Here is an 18,475-nt window from a genome sequence, read left to right as displayed (position 1 = left end):
TGGTTTATAGTTAGGATTAGTTCATTGTTAGAGTAGGTTTAGAGTAAAAGTTAAAAAAAAAAGAATAGAACTAATTGTGTGTGTGTGTGTGTGTGTATGTATGTATGTATATATATATATATTGGGATGATTAATCGGAATCGAGAATCAGAAAAATTGAGACGTTTTGAGGGTATCAGTATCAGAATCTGCTTATTTTTTTTATGCTAAAAATTCCTCCAATTGTTTTTTTTTTTTTATTTGATTTTGTTTAAAACAAAACCTTTCATTATTGGCAGTAAGAACGAAACAATAAATATTTATTGATTTTTAACTACCAGTAAAACTAAAATCTTTAGCTTAACCCTCCAATAATTTTTTTTCTTTACATTTGGAAAAACATGAACATTTAAAATGTTTTTACGGTAATCAGGGAATAATAACAACTTTATAGTAAAATATTTAGAGATTTATAAGGAATAGGAATCTGGAATTTATAACGGAATTCGTAATGGTATTGGAATCCGGGGGGGGATATTGGAATCGTCCCATCGCTAATATATATATATATATATATATATATATATATAATGACTCATTTTGCGTCGTATTGTGTAGATTATTTGTTGAAATTCATTAACAAGCGTTATGGTCACTTTTACTTAGCCAAAACGAGTATTTTCGATCATAGTCGTTTTTTTTCTTTTGTAGTCGTTAATTTAATTAAAAATACGCCCCTCCACCCAAGAAAATGTAAAAAATCGTTAAAAAGTACATCCGTCCATTAATAAAACAGATGAAAAAAATAGAATTTTGATGAGTAAAAAAAAAGAATTCCCACCTGAATTTTCTGTCTCAAAATTGCAAAACTAGTCTGTTATACATTTTAATTTATCATTAAGTGGATGCTCATTTTACACTACTTTTATATAGCAAAGTGATCCCCTATATAAAATTTATAATATATAAATTAAAAAAAAATTTTTTTTTCATCTTTTTTCAGGCTGTTTGCGTGTAATCGCTCAAAGAAGTAGAATTTCAACTTAAGGGATATTACTTACAATTCTCATTAGCAATTTAAAGGCACATGCATAAACAAATTTCTTTGGGTGTAATTTTTCTTCCAGTAATGCAAATCCTATTTGAATCGCGTAAATTATTGATATGGTATTTTTTTAATTTTTTTTTTATTTTTTTAGAAATGATAGGCTAATCGTTATTATTTGAAAGTGAAAGCATTCTTTCATATTATGGACTTTGCTATAAAAGAAATAACTCGAAACAACTAAGCCAGAGGTTCTCAACCAGGATTAAATTTACCCCTAAGGGTAAAAAAAGTATAGAGTCAGGGGTAAATAATTGAAGTCCCTAATAATTTAAAAATAATTTTGTTCTTATCAGGTTGGTCATGTCTAAGAAACGCAATACAAATGAACTTTATAATTTTCTATTTAGAAAAAGTTTGGATTTTTTTTTTTGTGGTATGAATGTATAATACTATTTTTATGCAAAATCTAAAGTTTTAAATAATAAAAAGATTCTTTTGTAGCCTTGTTGTTTTTCTGTCACTTTATGATGGCTATGATTTTTTTTTTTTTTTTTCAAGTAGGGACTAAATGTAGAAATGCATAACGCCGAGGGAGTCAATGATGAGAGAACGGTTGAGAATAAACTGCGATCATTTACCCTCTATTAGTGTAGTATCTGTTCTCCAGATGCTGCACTTCCATTTCTTGTTCTCTTTCGGTGGAGGAGAAATCCTTCACGACTGAGACAATTTTTATTTTTGTACCTTTTCTCCACGTTAAAAAACGACCCTGGTGTCTAACTCTGTCCCGTGGGGAGGCATAGTAAATAGGTACACTCTATTAACATACTACATGTCATCTGTTGTGTTATGTCTGGGAAGAAGAAATCCCTTTACACTGAAGCAATTAGCAAAGAGGTGGTTTTTAACTGTTGAGTTAATCTAAAAAAAAAAACAATAAATCTATATATTTATAAAAGTGAAAACGTGTGTGTGTGTGTGTGAGAGAGGACAATTCACAGCCTATAAACTTAACGAATTTTTGATCAACAGACTTTAAATTTGGTATATAGAATATTCAGACATGTGGAAAACTCTTTAATTGGCTTTCTTCCGGGAAGAAGGACTGCTAAGAAGTAAAAATTGAAAAATTGGTGCTTAAGGGTCATTGAATATTTATCTGTTTATCAACTGCTTCACGACTACGCCTGCATGAATGAAATCTTCCTTATATTAAGAATAAATAGGTTTGAAAACACTTTAAATATCGTGGCAAGCTGGCCTAATGGTTACCGTACTTGATTCGCTGTCTTTACGTTTTGGTTTTGATCTCAGTTCGAGTGTTTTTTTTTTTTTGTTTTTTTTACTTACAAAAAGTGAACGGTTTAGAAAAAAACATAATACTCGCATGCACATGTCTCAGTTTCTTTCCGTTTTTTTTTTTTTGTACTTCATTTTTTTTTTTTTTTTTTGTACTTCATTTTTTTTTTTTTTTTTTTTTTTTTAAGGAATTTACCGGGAAACGCCGGATACATCTGCTAGTACCTTATATAAATCTTGGAAAATCTATGAGTTAAATAACAAATGTTTCATGTATTTTCTTTAATGAGAAAATATGTAGTGGCTGTCTTCGAATGAAATTATGACATTCCGATATTCTTTTCTTCTTCAAATACATTCATAATGACTAAAAGAATGAAATTTAAATCATGTGTATAAAATTTCCTGGAGAAAATAATGCAAGTAATCCCAAAACTCGCTGTGCTTCCCAAATTTAAGTGACCCATGGGAATAGAATCTTAAAATTCACGAAATTTCATTGATATGTATAAGCCACTAATTCAGAGTTTTCCAACATTTCAACTCTTTCCGATTGTATCGGGTGTGAAACTGAAGGAGTGGGGGACAGTAAAATAAAATAGAAAATATGGTGCTATGAACATAATGAAAAAAAATAAAGTAATCCTCATTCAATCCCGAACAACGCCAGATTTTCCTGCTAGTTAAACATATTTAAACTGAGTAAATATTAATGTAATTCATTTTTAAGTTTTCTGAATATCTCCAGTGTTTTGAAAGTATCGTAACTGAAGACGATTCAGTGATCAATCAGAATGCAGATTTCTATTTTTTTTTTTTTAAGTAAAAATATTTAAAACTAACGAAGGGGGGGGGGGGGGTGGCGCCCGGCTTTACCCGGGCGTAAAATACACTTAAATATGATATTTTAATTTGTCCAGATTTCGTATATATTATTATAGAGTCGTGAGAATCGAAACCGAAACTGTAGCATTCAAGGCTGGTGACGTTACCACTGTACCAACGTGACACGCATATGAACCGATAAAAAAATAAACTAAGATGAATGTACAAAATGTTTAATGATTTTTTTCAATTTTGATATATTTTTGACCCCTTAAAAGCAGTTTTAACTGGCTAAAGACCCATGAAAGAATGGTCTATAAAAGATCCAATCATTTGAGGCTCCTAGCGCCGCTCTGCGACTTTTAGTTTCAGAGGAGATAGAGTTTGAAAATATGGAGACAGACAGATAGACAGACATATAGTCATTTATATATTAGATTACAAATTTTCGACTCGTATAAGAGTCTTCATCAAAAAATGCAGACAATATCTTTTTTCTGTGACATATTGTTATTAAGATTTTTATTTATTCGTTTTAAAACCGCAGAGAATGTGTTACAAGGATTACTGATCAGTTTTACAAATTAGTCAACCTTAAGACGTCGGTTGATCAGTATTTACACCGGTTCAGTAAAGCTACTGTTTTTCTATTTTGAATATGAGTTTGGCATTCTAATCTCACTATTTGGGCAATAAATTACACAAATTTATAGATAAAAGTGGAAGGTAGTTTGCTTGAAGCATTGCACAAATATAAGTATAAAAAGCTGTGTAGAATATCGGGTATTGAAGTGATGTGACGTATGAACAAAAAGAGACAAATGAATGACGGTCTTGTAGATTTTGTATCTTTTTGTATATTTATTATTGGTTCCCCAACAAAAGGAGGGTGGAACTATAAATTCACTCGTCTGTTCGTTCGTTCGTTCGCCTACACTTTTCTCAATAACTAAGTCTTGGGATTTTTTGAAATTTTACACAAACATTAAACAATGAGTAAAACAGTAACAGAACAGGTTTCCGAGAAAACTTTGATTGACCCCCCCCCCCGCCATCCCATCCCCTAGAGGTGCCTTTCGGGTTAAAATGGCTAAAATTGACACTTTTGTGTTTTTATTAAAAAAAAATTGATGCCTTGGATTTTTATAAAACTTTCTGAAAAGTTGTAACTGACTTCTGTATACTTTTGTTTGTCTATACTTCACAATAACTTTTGGGTGTGCCCCAGGGGCTCTTTTAGGTCTATTAAAAACACTCCATTTTTGGAACTATTTTACCATATTTGTCCAAAATTTTCTGTGTATGTCTATTTAGCAGTTTTGCATGGTGATGAACTCAAATTTAAATATGTTAAGGTCTTGGGGACTTTTGGGGCTAAATGGGAGTGGTTGTGGCAAATGATGGATTTAGTTTTTTTTTTTTTTTTGCATGGTGCAGAATTCAAATTTACAAATGTTAAGGCCTAAAACTGCACTGTTTGTTCATTTTCACCAGGATTTGACATCCCCTGGGAACTTTTGGGACTAAATGGGGGGAGGGCAAATACTGATCTTAGTCATTTTTTTTTATGCCTCGTTCACTGTACTTCACTTTTTTTTTTTTTTTTTTTTAATAAAATCGATCACGTATTTACCACCATGGTTATATCAAACAGTAAGTCCATATTTACTGATTTATATATGTGATCGGTTTTTAAAAATGAATAGATATACAAAAATTCACAAAATCTATGAGCCCTCCATCTGTTTTTGTTCATACGATACATCACTTCAATATCTCGGTATTCTAGATTGCTGTGGCCTTTTACACTCTTATATATTTACTAGCAGGACCTGTGGAAATTCCATAGGGGACTCATTCATATGTAATATATTGATATTGCCATTCTGTAGATGCTCAGTGTAAATGAAGACACTGATATTATTGTAGCTTTTTTGTTAAAACTGCAAAAGTATTTATCTAAGCCCGATTGTAAAGTACGCTTAAACATGATATTTTTATTCTTGCAGATTTCGTATATATTATAGAGTTAATGTTCTATCGATTTTTATATCATAAAAGATTTTTGAAAAAAAATGTCCATATGAGTTGGGTGCATTACCTTGAATTGAAACCGAAATAAAAACTTATGAATATATATATAGGTTACTGGAGTGCCATTAGTTATAACCGAAACCAAAACTTATGAAGAATTCTTGGTAAAATTATTTATGACAAGAAATGGAATTACATAACAATTAAACAACCCGGATGTAAGCCTGACACAGAAAATAACACACACATGTTATCGTATTAATACATAGATAAATATCTTAGCTGTGTGCTAAATTGAGATGAGCTATCGTTACAAATAAGTAATTATCTCTTATACTAACCCCTTCATCTTTTCTTTTCTCTTTCAGGTCACCTTATCCCAAGGTGTACTGCCATATAACATGGCTAGTAGCAGTCCAGTTGTACGGCAGATCCATCGTGAGTTTTTGAGCTGCGGTATCTGCCTGGACCGTTACCAGAATCCGAAGGTCCTCCCGTGTCTGCACACATTTTGTGAGCGTTGCCTCATCAGTTACATTCCCCCAGAGAGCCTCTCCTTGACGTGCCCAATCTGCCGGCAACAATCCATCCTCCCGTTAGAAGGTGTCTCTGCACTGCAAACCAACTTCTTCATAACCAACCTTATGGACGTCCTACGACAAACCAACGTGTGCACTGCCTGCGTGGACAACACAAAGGCAATGTGCAAGTGCACTAACTGCGAGAACTACTTGTGTGAGCGCTGCTCTGAAAGCAGCTGCGACGGGGGTCAATCATCAGCTGACCAGACTAATGAGAGTGCTTCTAATGGTGATACCTCAACCAGTGTCCACAATATCATCCGCCTCAGTGAGCTGGCCTTGACTGAGGATAAGGAGAACAGATTAGTGTGTCCTAGTCACGAGGGCAAATCGTTACAGTTTTATTGTTGTGCCTGTGAAACTGCAGCATGCGAGGAATGCACGGCTGTTCACGTGGGCCACAAGACGGTTCCGTTGCAAGATGCTATAAAGGAACACAAAGCAGGCCTTCAAAGGTTGATCTCTGGTGCCAGGGCTCAGATTCCTGGCATTGAAAAATCGGTTAAGGAAGTCATTGAAGTCTCAGAAAAGCTGAATCAAAAGGCAAAAGAAGCCGAAGAACACATTGTCAATGCTTTCGATATATTGGATAAGCTGATGCTACAGCAGAAGAACTCACTGCTGACGGAGCTGGCTGAAACCCACAAGACCAAAGAGGAAGTACTAAGTAAACAAAGGGAAACGCTAGAAAACACGCTTTCTCGAATTTCCAATTGCTGTGAAGTGACAGAGGACGCTCTTGAACATGGCAAGGAGACCGCCATTCTTGTTGTGAAGAAAGAGGTTACGGAGAAGCTGCAGGAACTTGGCTCGATGAATATTAACTACCAGCCTGAAGAGAACGAGTTTCTTGAATTTGATAATTCCTGTTTCCAATCTTTGAAGAAGTCAATTGTGAACTTGGGTCAGATTATTACCAACAGTGCTATCGGGTTTGAAACTACAGCCACAGGTGATGGTCTGAAGTACTCTTACATAGGCAAATACTCTACCGTCTCCGTCACAACAAAGGATCGGAAAGGTGAGCTTGTGAAACTTGGACATTCCACAGTTGAAGCGGAGTTGCTCAACCTTAACAAAGACATTATTATTGAACCACATATTACCGACCACAAGAATGGCACTTATGACATAACGTATTCTATCCCAAAAGAGGGTACATATGAACTATTCATTAAAGTTTTTGGGCAGCCCATCAAGAGCTCACCATTTAAAGTAAAAGCTTTACCTGCCGGTGAGGAAGGAGATTTGCTGGGAGCTTCGACTCGAATTCCAAAAACCAGCGCAGTTAAGCAGCGTGGCACGAAGCGACCTTCCAGCTCGCGGTCGCATGGCTCAAATCGCAAAAGCAACGTCATTGAAGATGATCTCATTTTAAAAGTTGGCGTGAAAGGGAGAAACAAAGGGGAATTCACCAATCCGCAGGGTCTGACCTCGGTCAACGGGAAGATTTTGGTGGCCGATAGTAACAACCAAGTCGTTCAAGTGTTCACTTCACTTGGTGACTGCAAGCTCCGGTTTGGAGCTCCAGGACGGGGTCCAGGAAAAATGCAACGGCCGACGGGTCTAGCTGTAACCATGAATGGAAATTACCTGGTGGCAGACTATGACAACAAGTGGGTCAGCGTTTTTTCCCCGGACGGCAAGTACATTAACAAGATCGGAAGTAACAAGCTTCTGGGACCAAAGGGGGTGGCTGTCGATAAAAATGGACACATTATTGTAGTCGATAACAAAGCCAGTTGCATATTCATTTTCCAGTCCAACGGTAAACTTATTCAGAAATTTGGCTCTCGAGGAAATGATGACAACCAGTTTGCGGGGCCGCACTATGTGGCCATCAATACGAACAATGACATTATTGTGTCGGACTTTCACAATCACTGCGTCAAAGTCTTCAATTCCGAAGGCAATTTTCTGTACAGTTTTGGGTCCAACGGAGAAGGTAACGGACAGTTTAATGCTCCGACTGGTGTCGCCGTGGACAATCATGGTAATATTCTGGTGGCTGATTGGGGCAATTCCAGAATTCAGGTAAGTTGAAATATTAAAATTGTTTGAAAAAACATTTTTTTAGGTGTGTACATATATATATTATTTGGCGCAAGTCTAGAATTCAACCTAATTAAAAAGCAAGAATACAGAAAAATCATTACGATGTACATATTCATTAGAGTGTGAAAATGTCATATTCCAAAAATCATATAAATTGATCAAGTAGTTTTTTGTTGTTTTTTTTTTAAACAAAGAAAATCAAATTTTATGATTAATCAAGACATTGTTTAAAACCACCACGTTTAATAAAAGGACAACTCAATTCGAACTACCGAGATCAAAATCAGCCTTTTATTGACTATAATTTACTATTAAAATTGCTAAAAATCGTAAAAAAAATGGGGGGTTTAATATAAAAAAACTACCTAATCAATTTAATTAATTTTTGGAATATGACATTTTTGTTCTGTGGCAGTAATGTACATCATAAAGGTTTTTCTGCAATTTTTTTTTTTTTTTTTTTAAATACGTTTAATCTACAATATATATCTTACTTGTCTGTTTAAATGTATGTATAGGTATGTCTGCTTAAAACATTCAACAGAGGCAACAGATTTTCACGAGATTGATATCATTTTGAAGCTCGACCCTTCGGACGACATATTAAAAAATTGGTCAAAAACATTAATTCCTTCACCCTCAACTGGACACTTTTCTTCAGGGAGGCGTTGCTTTTTTTCGCCGATATTTTCGAGTCATCCCCTCTTTTCGATTGTCTAGCCTTAATTTAAACCTACGTCACTTCCAGTTTGGCAAAAATGTCACTTTTTTTTTTTTTTTTTTTTTTTTTTCACAATCTTTTCCTCCTTCAAGGTACGAGTTTGAGCCTGCCTGCCTACTACCACATTTTTTTTTTTTTTTGCTCAACACACACCTCCAAACACCTGGGCAACGCCGGGCATTCAGGCTAGTTCTAAATAAACACTTAAGATTTGTCTTCACTCTTCTACAAGCAGATTGATTAACAAAATCGAAAATTAATGCTATACAAATTATTTATTGATCAATCAAGTCATAATTCATGCAAGGGATTAACATAATCAGTGTTAACATTGAAAAAAAAATGGTTCCTTGTGAGTGACTCCCTTTTATAGAAATAATGCCAACCCGTATTATTGAGAATGCATTCTTTTTCTTTAAATATTTCCAGGTCAAATTGTATCGTTTTATTTTTCTAAAAATTGTTTTCATGTGGGTATTTATGCTCATTTTCTTTTTCTAATATTTTGCGTTTCATTAGTTTCTTAATTCTTTACTTTAAAGCAACACGCTAAAATTTTCATTGCAATTTCGTATAGTGATTGCCACATGAATTCATTTCATCTCCCCAAAATACTTTACAAAAAAACCTAAGTTCATTGGAAGTTGTAGTTTTAAGCCTACACTGGAGGGAAATAACTCATACTGGCTAGTATTCTCTATAATAATTATTTCACTACCTTATTAAGGTGGACATAGCAAACAAAAACCTTGCGGGGGGGGGTGCATTTCACTCTTGGCAATTATCAAAGTTTACTTTTCAGTTACCACAGCTTTGCTACTTCCATAGCCAGACTTCCCTGAAACCTTTATTTCTCTATCAACTATGATATCCATGGCATATATTATGTCAACTGGTGTTTCTTTGTTTTAAGTCAACTTTGACTCATTTAACCTCATACGTAACTGCTTTATTTCCCAAACTTTATGCCACTTTGACCTACACTTAGTTCGATCTTTGTCAAGATTAATACTAACTGATGTAATTGCTACCCGACATAGGACCATCCATTATGTAAAAAAATATATAATCGATTAAAATTTTATTTGAAAACTATCCACAAAAATTAAGCTGTTTATAACATGTATATATTATGTATATATATTATGAACGACTGTAGCTATTGCATTCTCAACTGCCCCATTTTGTTCGGTACAAATCAAATTTATTGATGAAAAATAAAAATGGCTAAGTACAACAAGCCATGTACAGAAAGACAGTGATAAGATGTGTATATCTGAATGTTTGTCTAGGGTGACTTTAGACCTAGATATGATCGGCATCATCATAATTTCCTCTGGTAGGTTGTTCTATTGGATAGAAATGTAACCTCGGCTGGTTCTGTCATTAAGGGATGACTCGCATGTCGAGTCTGCATTTTAGACCATGATGTCGGCATGATGTTACGGAGCAGAATGCATATATAGGCATAGAGATTGGAAGAAAAAAGAAGAAAAGGAAGATGTGCGGAAACTGGAAAGTTATGATGGCTTTTCCTCTTATTCCTTTGATTAAGAGTCAACTATGTCTGATGCTGTGTATTGACAGCCAGTCGATGTAGCGGTCAGAAAGCGAGAACATCTTGGAGTTAAATGTTTATCAGTAAACTGATGTGGTAAATGAAGAAAATAGAGAACTTTTCTTGCACCTGGAAAATTTGTGTCGAAATTCTAATTCCCTTTGCGACTATCTCTACATACAATATTTGTGTTCATTAAAGAAAAGAACAGCATGGCAGAAACATGGTCAGAGAATTCTTCCTTTCTTCTATTGAAACTGTAGAGGGAAGGACAATATCAGAAAGAATGATGATATTGATCTATAAAAAATAATTACATTTTATTGCTGGCAGACAACAAATTTGGCAAAATAGCAAACTATTCTAATTTGTTTTAATGTGGGTATTTGCAGTCACTTTCTTTTTCTAATCTTTTGCGTTTCGTTTTACAGTATTTTTTTTTTTTTTTAACATTTGTATGAAACGAGTCTCATGCAGACTCTGGACAGAAAGTCTCTTCGTATGAAAAGTGCCTCTTGAGATAGAGAACAAGATTAGCAGTCTGAATTTGTTGCTCCAAGTGAGAGGAAAGGATTCATCATGCAGTGAAAGATTTCAGTCCTATGTTGAATGTTTCGTAGGTTTTTCTTAACTATTGATCTGTACCAATATTCTAATGTCTGTTTTTTTTTAAGAGGTGTGAAAATATATATTTCCTGTGCTTTTGATTCGCTGAAATAAAATTTGTGTATTAAAATTCTTATTCAATCAATAATCGATAGTTTTATAAAAATAATTAAAAAAAATTTTTTTTTTTTACAAGAGTTACCACTTACCAATGTCTGAAAGCCACTCGAGGATAAGGGTTATTGTATGTACACTAGTCATCGAGACGACAGCATAGTAATCGTTAGTAGTGGGAATTTGGTATGATTTATTATCTAAGGGGCCGGCTCAACTAGAACTTGTTTAGATTGGACTTGAAGACTACCATTTAGCTGGAAAGCAGGCCAGTAGAACAGTTTCACGGGTGGGCCATTCTAGGAAAGAAGCTTTCTTTGTGGAATCCACGTTTAGATTTAGACAGAAATAGAGAATGGGGGAAATTGTTGATAGTGGTTGTAGCTAGACGGGTATTTTTTATGAAAGTTTGGCAAGGGAGGAGCCATAGATTGGAGCTTAGACGAGCACTTGTCTTTAAAATAATGAAAGAGACAGGCTTGCAATGTCTCTTCTGTGGGAAAGAGATTGCAGGGAAGAGAAAAGGGCATCATCTACCAGATTTTGTAGCCAGTTTTGAACCCTGTTATGGCAGTATAGTGTTCTGAGCTGTTCCATCCTAGGTTGTACTTAGCTCTTATGCAGGTAGAGAATTGCATCAGGAGTAAGATATCTACTGCAGTGATAGAATTATCCAGACGTTTTTCTGGTGATCTTGGCAACAGATTTGTTTGTTACTCCTGATTGAGCAAGATTCACAAGACGAAAGCGACAATGGTCTATCTAGACCTCGACTTTGAAACAAGATGAAAAACTCGTTGAATGAATACATGTGGTTGTGTGGTCAACATTTTTGTCCGTGATTAAACAGAGCATAAAATGAACAATGGTTTTATTATTTATTTCATGTTCTTTCTCTATCTGGACTAGTAATGGGAAAGTTTCAAAATTTTCCGGATTCTGATACAATTACCAATTCTGTTCTAAATTCTTGATTCAATTATCGATTCTGATTCTTTTAAAATTTCTAAATATTTTGTTATTTTTTTGTTTGTAATTCAATTTCTCAACAACTTTCTATGTGTTTTGACTGTAAGGAAGATTGAATTACAGACGCTTTTTACAAAAAAATTTTCTTACAGTCAAAACACGTATATATTTATATGCACAGACACTAGTGTTTCATACTTACACAATCATCAGTGTAGGGGATGACAATTCTTGCCGGTGATAAGATTTGAACCCAGCCACAAAGCCACGTTTTTCTTTATTTGCTAAGCCTTTACCTCAGAGCCACCAATTTCTCACAGGAATAAAAAGATTAAGATTGCTGAATTCGGGCAAATACATTAGACAGTCTAGAGTGTTTGAATGAGCGGAAGTCGTGAACATTGCATAAATACTAGTTGAGTGCCTTGTAGTTATTTTTTCTACAGACAGTGCCCATTAAGTATTCTTAAAGGAGTTGATAATTATAATTAAACAGTAATTATTCATTTATAGCTACAGACACCAGTGATCCATGCTTATGCAATCATCAGTGTAGGGAGTAACAAATCCTACCGTTTTGAGTTTTATAATTTTTTACTCATGTTCACCCCTTACAAAGCATATCACCACTTGGACGTAAGTGGCTACTATTTGAGGTCATGTCGAGGATAGATTAACGAGATATTTGTTTATGTTACATTTAAACTTCTACATATCAGTACAGCCAGGGAAGCAGGCAGCAGGAAGAGAATTCCAAAGTCTAGTGAAGAAACTATTAGAATAAAAAGCTTTCTGGCATTTAGGGACATCAACATTTAGGGGTGAGATCTTATTGCTAAGCGGGTTTGTTGGGGATATGTATGTCGAGGGGGTACAAGTGAAATGAGTTCATCAGAACACATTCCATTAAAATATTTGTAAAACACGCACTGTGATGCAACATTGCGGCAGTGGGATAGGGGCTGGAGCTTAGTTGATAAAGTGGGACCGATTAGATTGACAACTCTTTCTTTAACCTTATCTAAGAGGGAGAGACCAGTGGTAGATGCACCAGCCCAGATGTGGCAACAATACTCCATGCATGGGCGAATGGTGGCATTGTAGAGGTACAGGATATTCTCAGTCGTGATATCTACAATTAAACAATATCTTCCCTCGTGCATGTTATAGAGCGTTGTATCATCAGCAAATATACCTATCTTGGACACAATATTATCAGGGAGGTCGTTTATGAATATCAGGTATAATGATGAACAACCAATTGTGACAATTATTTGTTGCATGCACTTACCCCTCACTCTAGAAAGGATGTAATGGACTGAAAGAATGCTATCATAACAAACGAACAGATACTGAACTGCATCCCCCCCCAAAAAAAATAGAAGGCAATGCCTGGGAGGGTGATATTATGACAACAGATAATAATAAACTTTTCCCCTCCTCCCTTGAATTATGCGTTAAAGAATATTACAATAATACAGCGTCAAATCCTTTCTCTGTGTTAGGTTTGTCTTATTTACCTGCTATCCAGGAGGTCAGGCACAAGGTCAAGTTTGTGTTTTGACGAAAATGTTTCTGTCGAACAAACTGGATTTGAACCTGGAACATCCAGGTTTTCAGTCCATGTCGTCATCCCTTTAGTTACCGTCACTAGTTTATGAAAGCAGTTGTTAATGGGCAGAAGTCTGAAGCACATTAGTTTTAATTTTCTTATCACTTTGATTTTCCTGGGGATGGAGCATTCTACCGGATGCCAAACATTCTCCCGTTAGTTTAGTTATTCCAACCGAGAGATCTTTAAGATTATAACCGTCCCTTTACGTGCTATTGTTTGTATTTCTCTTGCACTTGGTTCATCTGGTATATTCGCCAGATAGTTTTTGAAACTCTTTTGCATTAGCCCGGTTGTTCCTACAATGACTGATATGATTGATATTAAGATTCCTGTTTCTTTTTATGTCGTACATAAGTTCTTGGTATTTTATTTTCTTCCTCTCTGCTCTGTTAAGGCCAGCATCATTAGGGACGCTTACTTCAACTAGGGTTGCCGCATTCTCCTTCCTGTCCCATATCACTATGTCAGGCTTAATAGCCCCATATCTATGCTGGTGTGCCTCAAGAATCCATTCTGGGTCCAACCTTAGTCCTGATCTTCGTCAATGATCTCTCAAATCACATTCTAAGCTCACTCACTGACATTTATGCAGAAGACACAACCATCTATTGCAACACTTCAAAGATCATTGATAATCATATTGTCTCTCTTCTGACCTGCAGCATGTCGTGCAATGGGGGGAAAAAGGTGGCTAGTTACTTTTAATGCATCTAGAACTAAGCCTCTCTTCTTTCACCACCAATGATCGGATCCTCACTTTGCCCCCAACTGTAATGAATAAATGGATCACTTAAGACCCCCCCCCCTCCTTGGATTGACCTTCACTCCAAATCTAAAATGGAAGATTTATATCAAATCTTACATTTCTGAATTTTTGAGATTAGAATTGGCTATTCGTATTATTTGGATTACTGTTTTCATTTTGAGTGTCATTTTCACAATGTTTCGGTCGATGTAATCTCTGACTTTTAGATGAACTCTGGTAATTTTGGTGGAATTTTGGACGTAACCCTTTTACTTCACAAGGATAGCATGCTCTCGTTTCGTCAGTCTTGACTGGATAGGTCCTAAGTAATTCGCAATTATATTTTTTGGTCAACCACACTGAGAATTGAATTTTCGACTTTTAGGAGAATATTTGCAATTGATTTTTTCCAAGTACTCTCACTACTGTGGCACGGGTCTAATTTCCAGAGTTCAACAGAAACATTCCAGAGTTCGACAATATACACCTGAAGAAGGTTGGAGATTACATCGACCAAAAGCAGAAAGTGTCTCACTCCTGATGCAATCCTTTACCTGTATAAAAGTCTAATACACCCTAAGATAGACTACTGTTGCCACATTGGTGAGGTGGGGGGGGGCGCTCTCAGAGAATCCTTTCCTGCCTTGACAAAGTACAAGGCAGACTTCGAAATCTAGTGGGGATATCTTCATTTCTTCTTCTCTTTCTCATAATGGAAATGGTTGCTAGTCTTTCTCTACTCTTTATTTTCATAGTAGATGCTTGACTTGGTTCCAATCTCTGGTTCTCCCTGCAAAAGATTTGCAACAAAAACTCGTCTAGCTACAACCACTGTAAATAATTATCCTTTCTTTCTTTGTGTATCTAAAACTAAATGAATCTTCCATAAGCCGAGTTTCTTTCAAAGAACTGTCTCTGGAACATGATACTACGTGACTACTTCCCAGTTGAAAACATGGTCATTTTCAAGTCCAATGTTAACAAATTTCTTGTTGAGCTATCCTCTTAAATAATCAAATTCCAATCGTAATAAAACTTATAACCCTTACCCTCAAGAGGCCTTTAGGCCTTGATAAGTAGAATTGTTAGTACATAAAAAAAAAATTAATAGCATCAGACAGATAGCAGATGTCCATTAGTCATTGATACATTAAAAGAGCTAAAAAGATTTCTGTTTGAAGGTTTAATTGATTTTTATTTGTGTTTTTCATTTTCATTCTTTCTTTTTTTAAATATAAAATCGATTTGTCATCCCTGGCTATTGTCTAGTCAACACGGATCACAATGAACGACTCGGGACTCAGATTCGTAGTTAACTCTTAGCTTACAAGGCTACTAGGACTGGGTTTTACATATAGCACCTGGTATTTCCAAATGGTCATCTATCTTAATACTTGATTGAGCTCAATATTGCTCAACTGTGATGAATGTACAAATAGTCATATTAAAAAAAAAAATATAAGACAGTCATCATCACAAGCGGGACCTGTGGAAATTCTGCAGGGGACTCATTCATATGTAATATATTGATGTTGGCATTCTGTAAATGTTCAGTGTAAATGGAGATGCTCTGATATTATTGTAGCTTTTTGTTAAAACTGTAAAAGTATTTATCTAAGCTAGCATGAACACCCGGCAAAGTCCGGTTTTAAAGCTTAAATATGATATTTTAATTCTTGCAGATTTCATATATATTATCATAGAGTTAATATTCTACCCATTTTTAAATATTATAAAGTTGCGATTTCAAAAATAAAAATATATCCATATGACTTGGGTGCATTAGCTTGAATCGAAACTAAAATAAAAACTTATATATATATATAACTGGAGTTCCTTCAGCCATAATCAAAACCAAAACTTAGGAAGAATTCTTGATAAAACTATTTATAAAAAAAAAAAAAAAAAATAGATTACTTAAGTGCCATCAGTTATAATCAAAACCGAAACCAAAACTTATGAAGAATTCTTGGTAAAATTATTTATGACAAGAAATGGAAGTACATAGCAATTAAATAACCCGGATGCAAGCATGACACAGAAAATAACACATACGCTATCGTATTAATGTATAGATTATAACATTTTGCTTTATTTCGAGATCCATTGTCGGGCTGTGTCCAAGGCATCCCTAAGGTCTACATCAGAGCATGCTTCGCTTGGTCCCTGAGGATGTGTATGATAGTCTGTACATTAGAAGCGTCAAACATTCTTTACATAGCTTCAGTTGCGTAAGATGTACCGTGTTTTGCCAATCTTTGCTTGGGACTGCTTGAGTGCTATCGATTCTTTCTGGGGGGGAGTTCGGAACTTGTCAGGAGATCTTCCTTCAGCCTTCGAAGAGACTTATTGTTGTTGTCTTTGACAGACTTATTCCATAAATGCAGGTGGAAGGATGCTAGTTCGTCTGAGGCCTGTAACAGTGGCAAAGCTCTTGCTGGCTGGTAGTCGCTGCAGCACCTCTTGATGTCCACAGAAGGGATGGTGATTGTCATTACTCTGCTTGTTGCCTCTCACCAAATCTGCAGCGGAGTCATAAAAAACTATTACAATGCAAGAAATGGAAATATGTCTGTTGAGAAAGAGAACAAAATGGAAGGGTTTTTATTTTTTAATAGTAAATCTTACTTGTTTAGCTAAAATTTCTACACAGTGATGTAATCATATCCTACAAGGATATTTCAAGATAAAAATCTCTTTCAAATAGTGAATATTTAAAATCTCTTGAAGCTCATGTAAACTGGTTAGTTTCAAGAGATTTGAGACGCTCAGGATTTGATAAAGAGGTTTTCACCTGCAAATATTATAAACGCATAAAGCAAGCTTATGGAAATCTTAGTCACTGTAAAATGACACAAAATTATTACAATGGTATGGTCATGTAACGAGAATAACGGAACTTGCTAAAACAATAATGCAAGGAATAGTAAGAGGAGGAGGAAATGGACAGGCCTGAGGCTCAGCATTACCATCACAATAGCACAGGACAGATGAGAGTAGAGAGAGCTGGTGAGAGTTTCTGCAGAAAGCACCCCCTACGGTCAACCAGACTACAAGGATAGATAATTTTGGAATCTGGTTATATACATTAGATTTGTTTTTCAGTGAAAAGTTTTGTTTTTTGCTAAAGAATAAAAATTTCATTAAAAAAATTTTTTGAGAACATTTAAACAAAATATGTATGAACTAATTTTATTTATGTGTAGAGTCTTATAGAGTTTAAAATAGTTTTGTCATCCAACTGTCTGTGAACACTATTTAAACAAGTGAAGCATGCATGGTACCCCCCGCAAGTGCACAATGAACAAGGGAAAAATGACTAAGTTCAGCATTTACCCCCCCCCATTTAGTCACAAAAGTCCCCATAGAACGTCAAATCCTGGTGAAAATGAACAAATGGTGCAGTTTTAGGCCTTAACATATGTACATTTGAGTTCTGCACCATGCAAAAAAAATATGACTAAGTCCATCATTCCCCCCCCCCCATTTAGTCCCCAAGGTCTTAACATATTTAATTTTGAGTTCAGCACCATGCAAAACTGCTAAATAGACATATACAGAAAATTTTCGATAAATATGGTAAAATAGTCCCCAAAATGGAGCGTTTTTTATTAGCCCTAAAAGAGCCCTTGGGGCACACCCAAGAGTTATCGCAAAGTATAGAGAAGCAAAATTATATAGAAATTAGTTAGTTACAAATTTTCAGAAAGGTTTATAAAAATCGAAGGCATCAATTTTTTTCAATAAGCACAAGTGTCAATTTTAGCCATTTTTACCCAAAAGGCACCCCTGGGGTGAGGAGGCAACCGCAATTTTCCCGGAAAATCTGTTCTGTTACTTTTTTTACTCATATCATGTTTAATGTTTGTGCAAAATTTCAAAAAATTCCAAGTTGTAGTTGAGAAAAGTGCAGACAGACGAATGGACAAGGATGAATTTGCAGGTCCACCCTCCATTTGTCGACACTAAAACAAGCTCTTAATTTTTTGCCACTAATGTCTATGGTGAAAAGTTTGTTAGTGAGTTAGAGCATGTGATAATGAACTGAATAAGTAAGATTTACTATAAAATTTAACTTTGTCCCCTTCTCAATACTGACATATTTCTGTCATTGTGATAGTCTTTTAATATTCCTCTCTCTCTATATATATGTTACACACAATATTTTAAGCAACTACATCTCCTTATTAAAAAATGAAAGAAACGAGTAAAAACAATTTTAAATTAAAAAAAAAATTTAACTAAAATAAATTACTTAATTTTATTTATTTATTTTTTTTTTTTTGCATTTTAAATAAAAAAAATTAAAAAGAAAGTTTAAAATGA

At 35.0% G+C, this 18,475-nt stretch overlaps 1 protein-coding gene across 10 annotated transcripts in view; it reads left to right on the top strand.

The window, feature by feature from the left end:
- LOC145257956 (tripartite motif-containing protein 2-like) overlaps positions 1-18,475 on the top strand; it is a 443,500-nt gene that overhangs the window by 406,077 nt on the left and 18,948 nt on the right. For all 10 annotated transcript variants that reach the window (XM_080115701.1, XM_080115702.1, XM_080115713.1 and 7 more), the window contains one exon: positions 5,554-7,800. In XM_080115701.1, coding sequence (XP_079971827.1) covers positions 5,554-7,800 — 2,247 coding nt within the window. The remainder of the gene's footprint in view (positions 1-5,553; positions 7,801-18,475) is intronic.

This window comes from Euprymna scolopes, chromosome 3 (genome assembly GCF_053919585.1).
Source record: "Euprymna scolopes isolate OS-2025 chromosome 3, ASM5391958v1, whole genome shotgun sequence".
Taxonomy (NCBI): domain Eukaryota; kingdom Metazoa; phylum Mollusca; class Cephalopoda; order Sepiida; family Sepiolidae; genus Euprymna; species Euprymna scolopes.
Note: the sequence above shows the minus strand (reverse complement) of the source record. Positions and strands in the feature narration are given on the sequence as shown.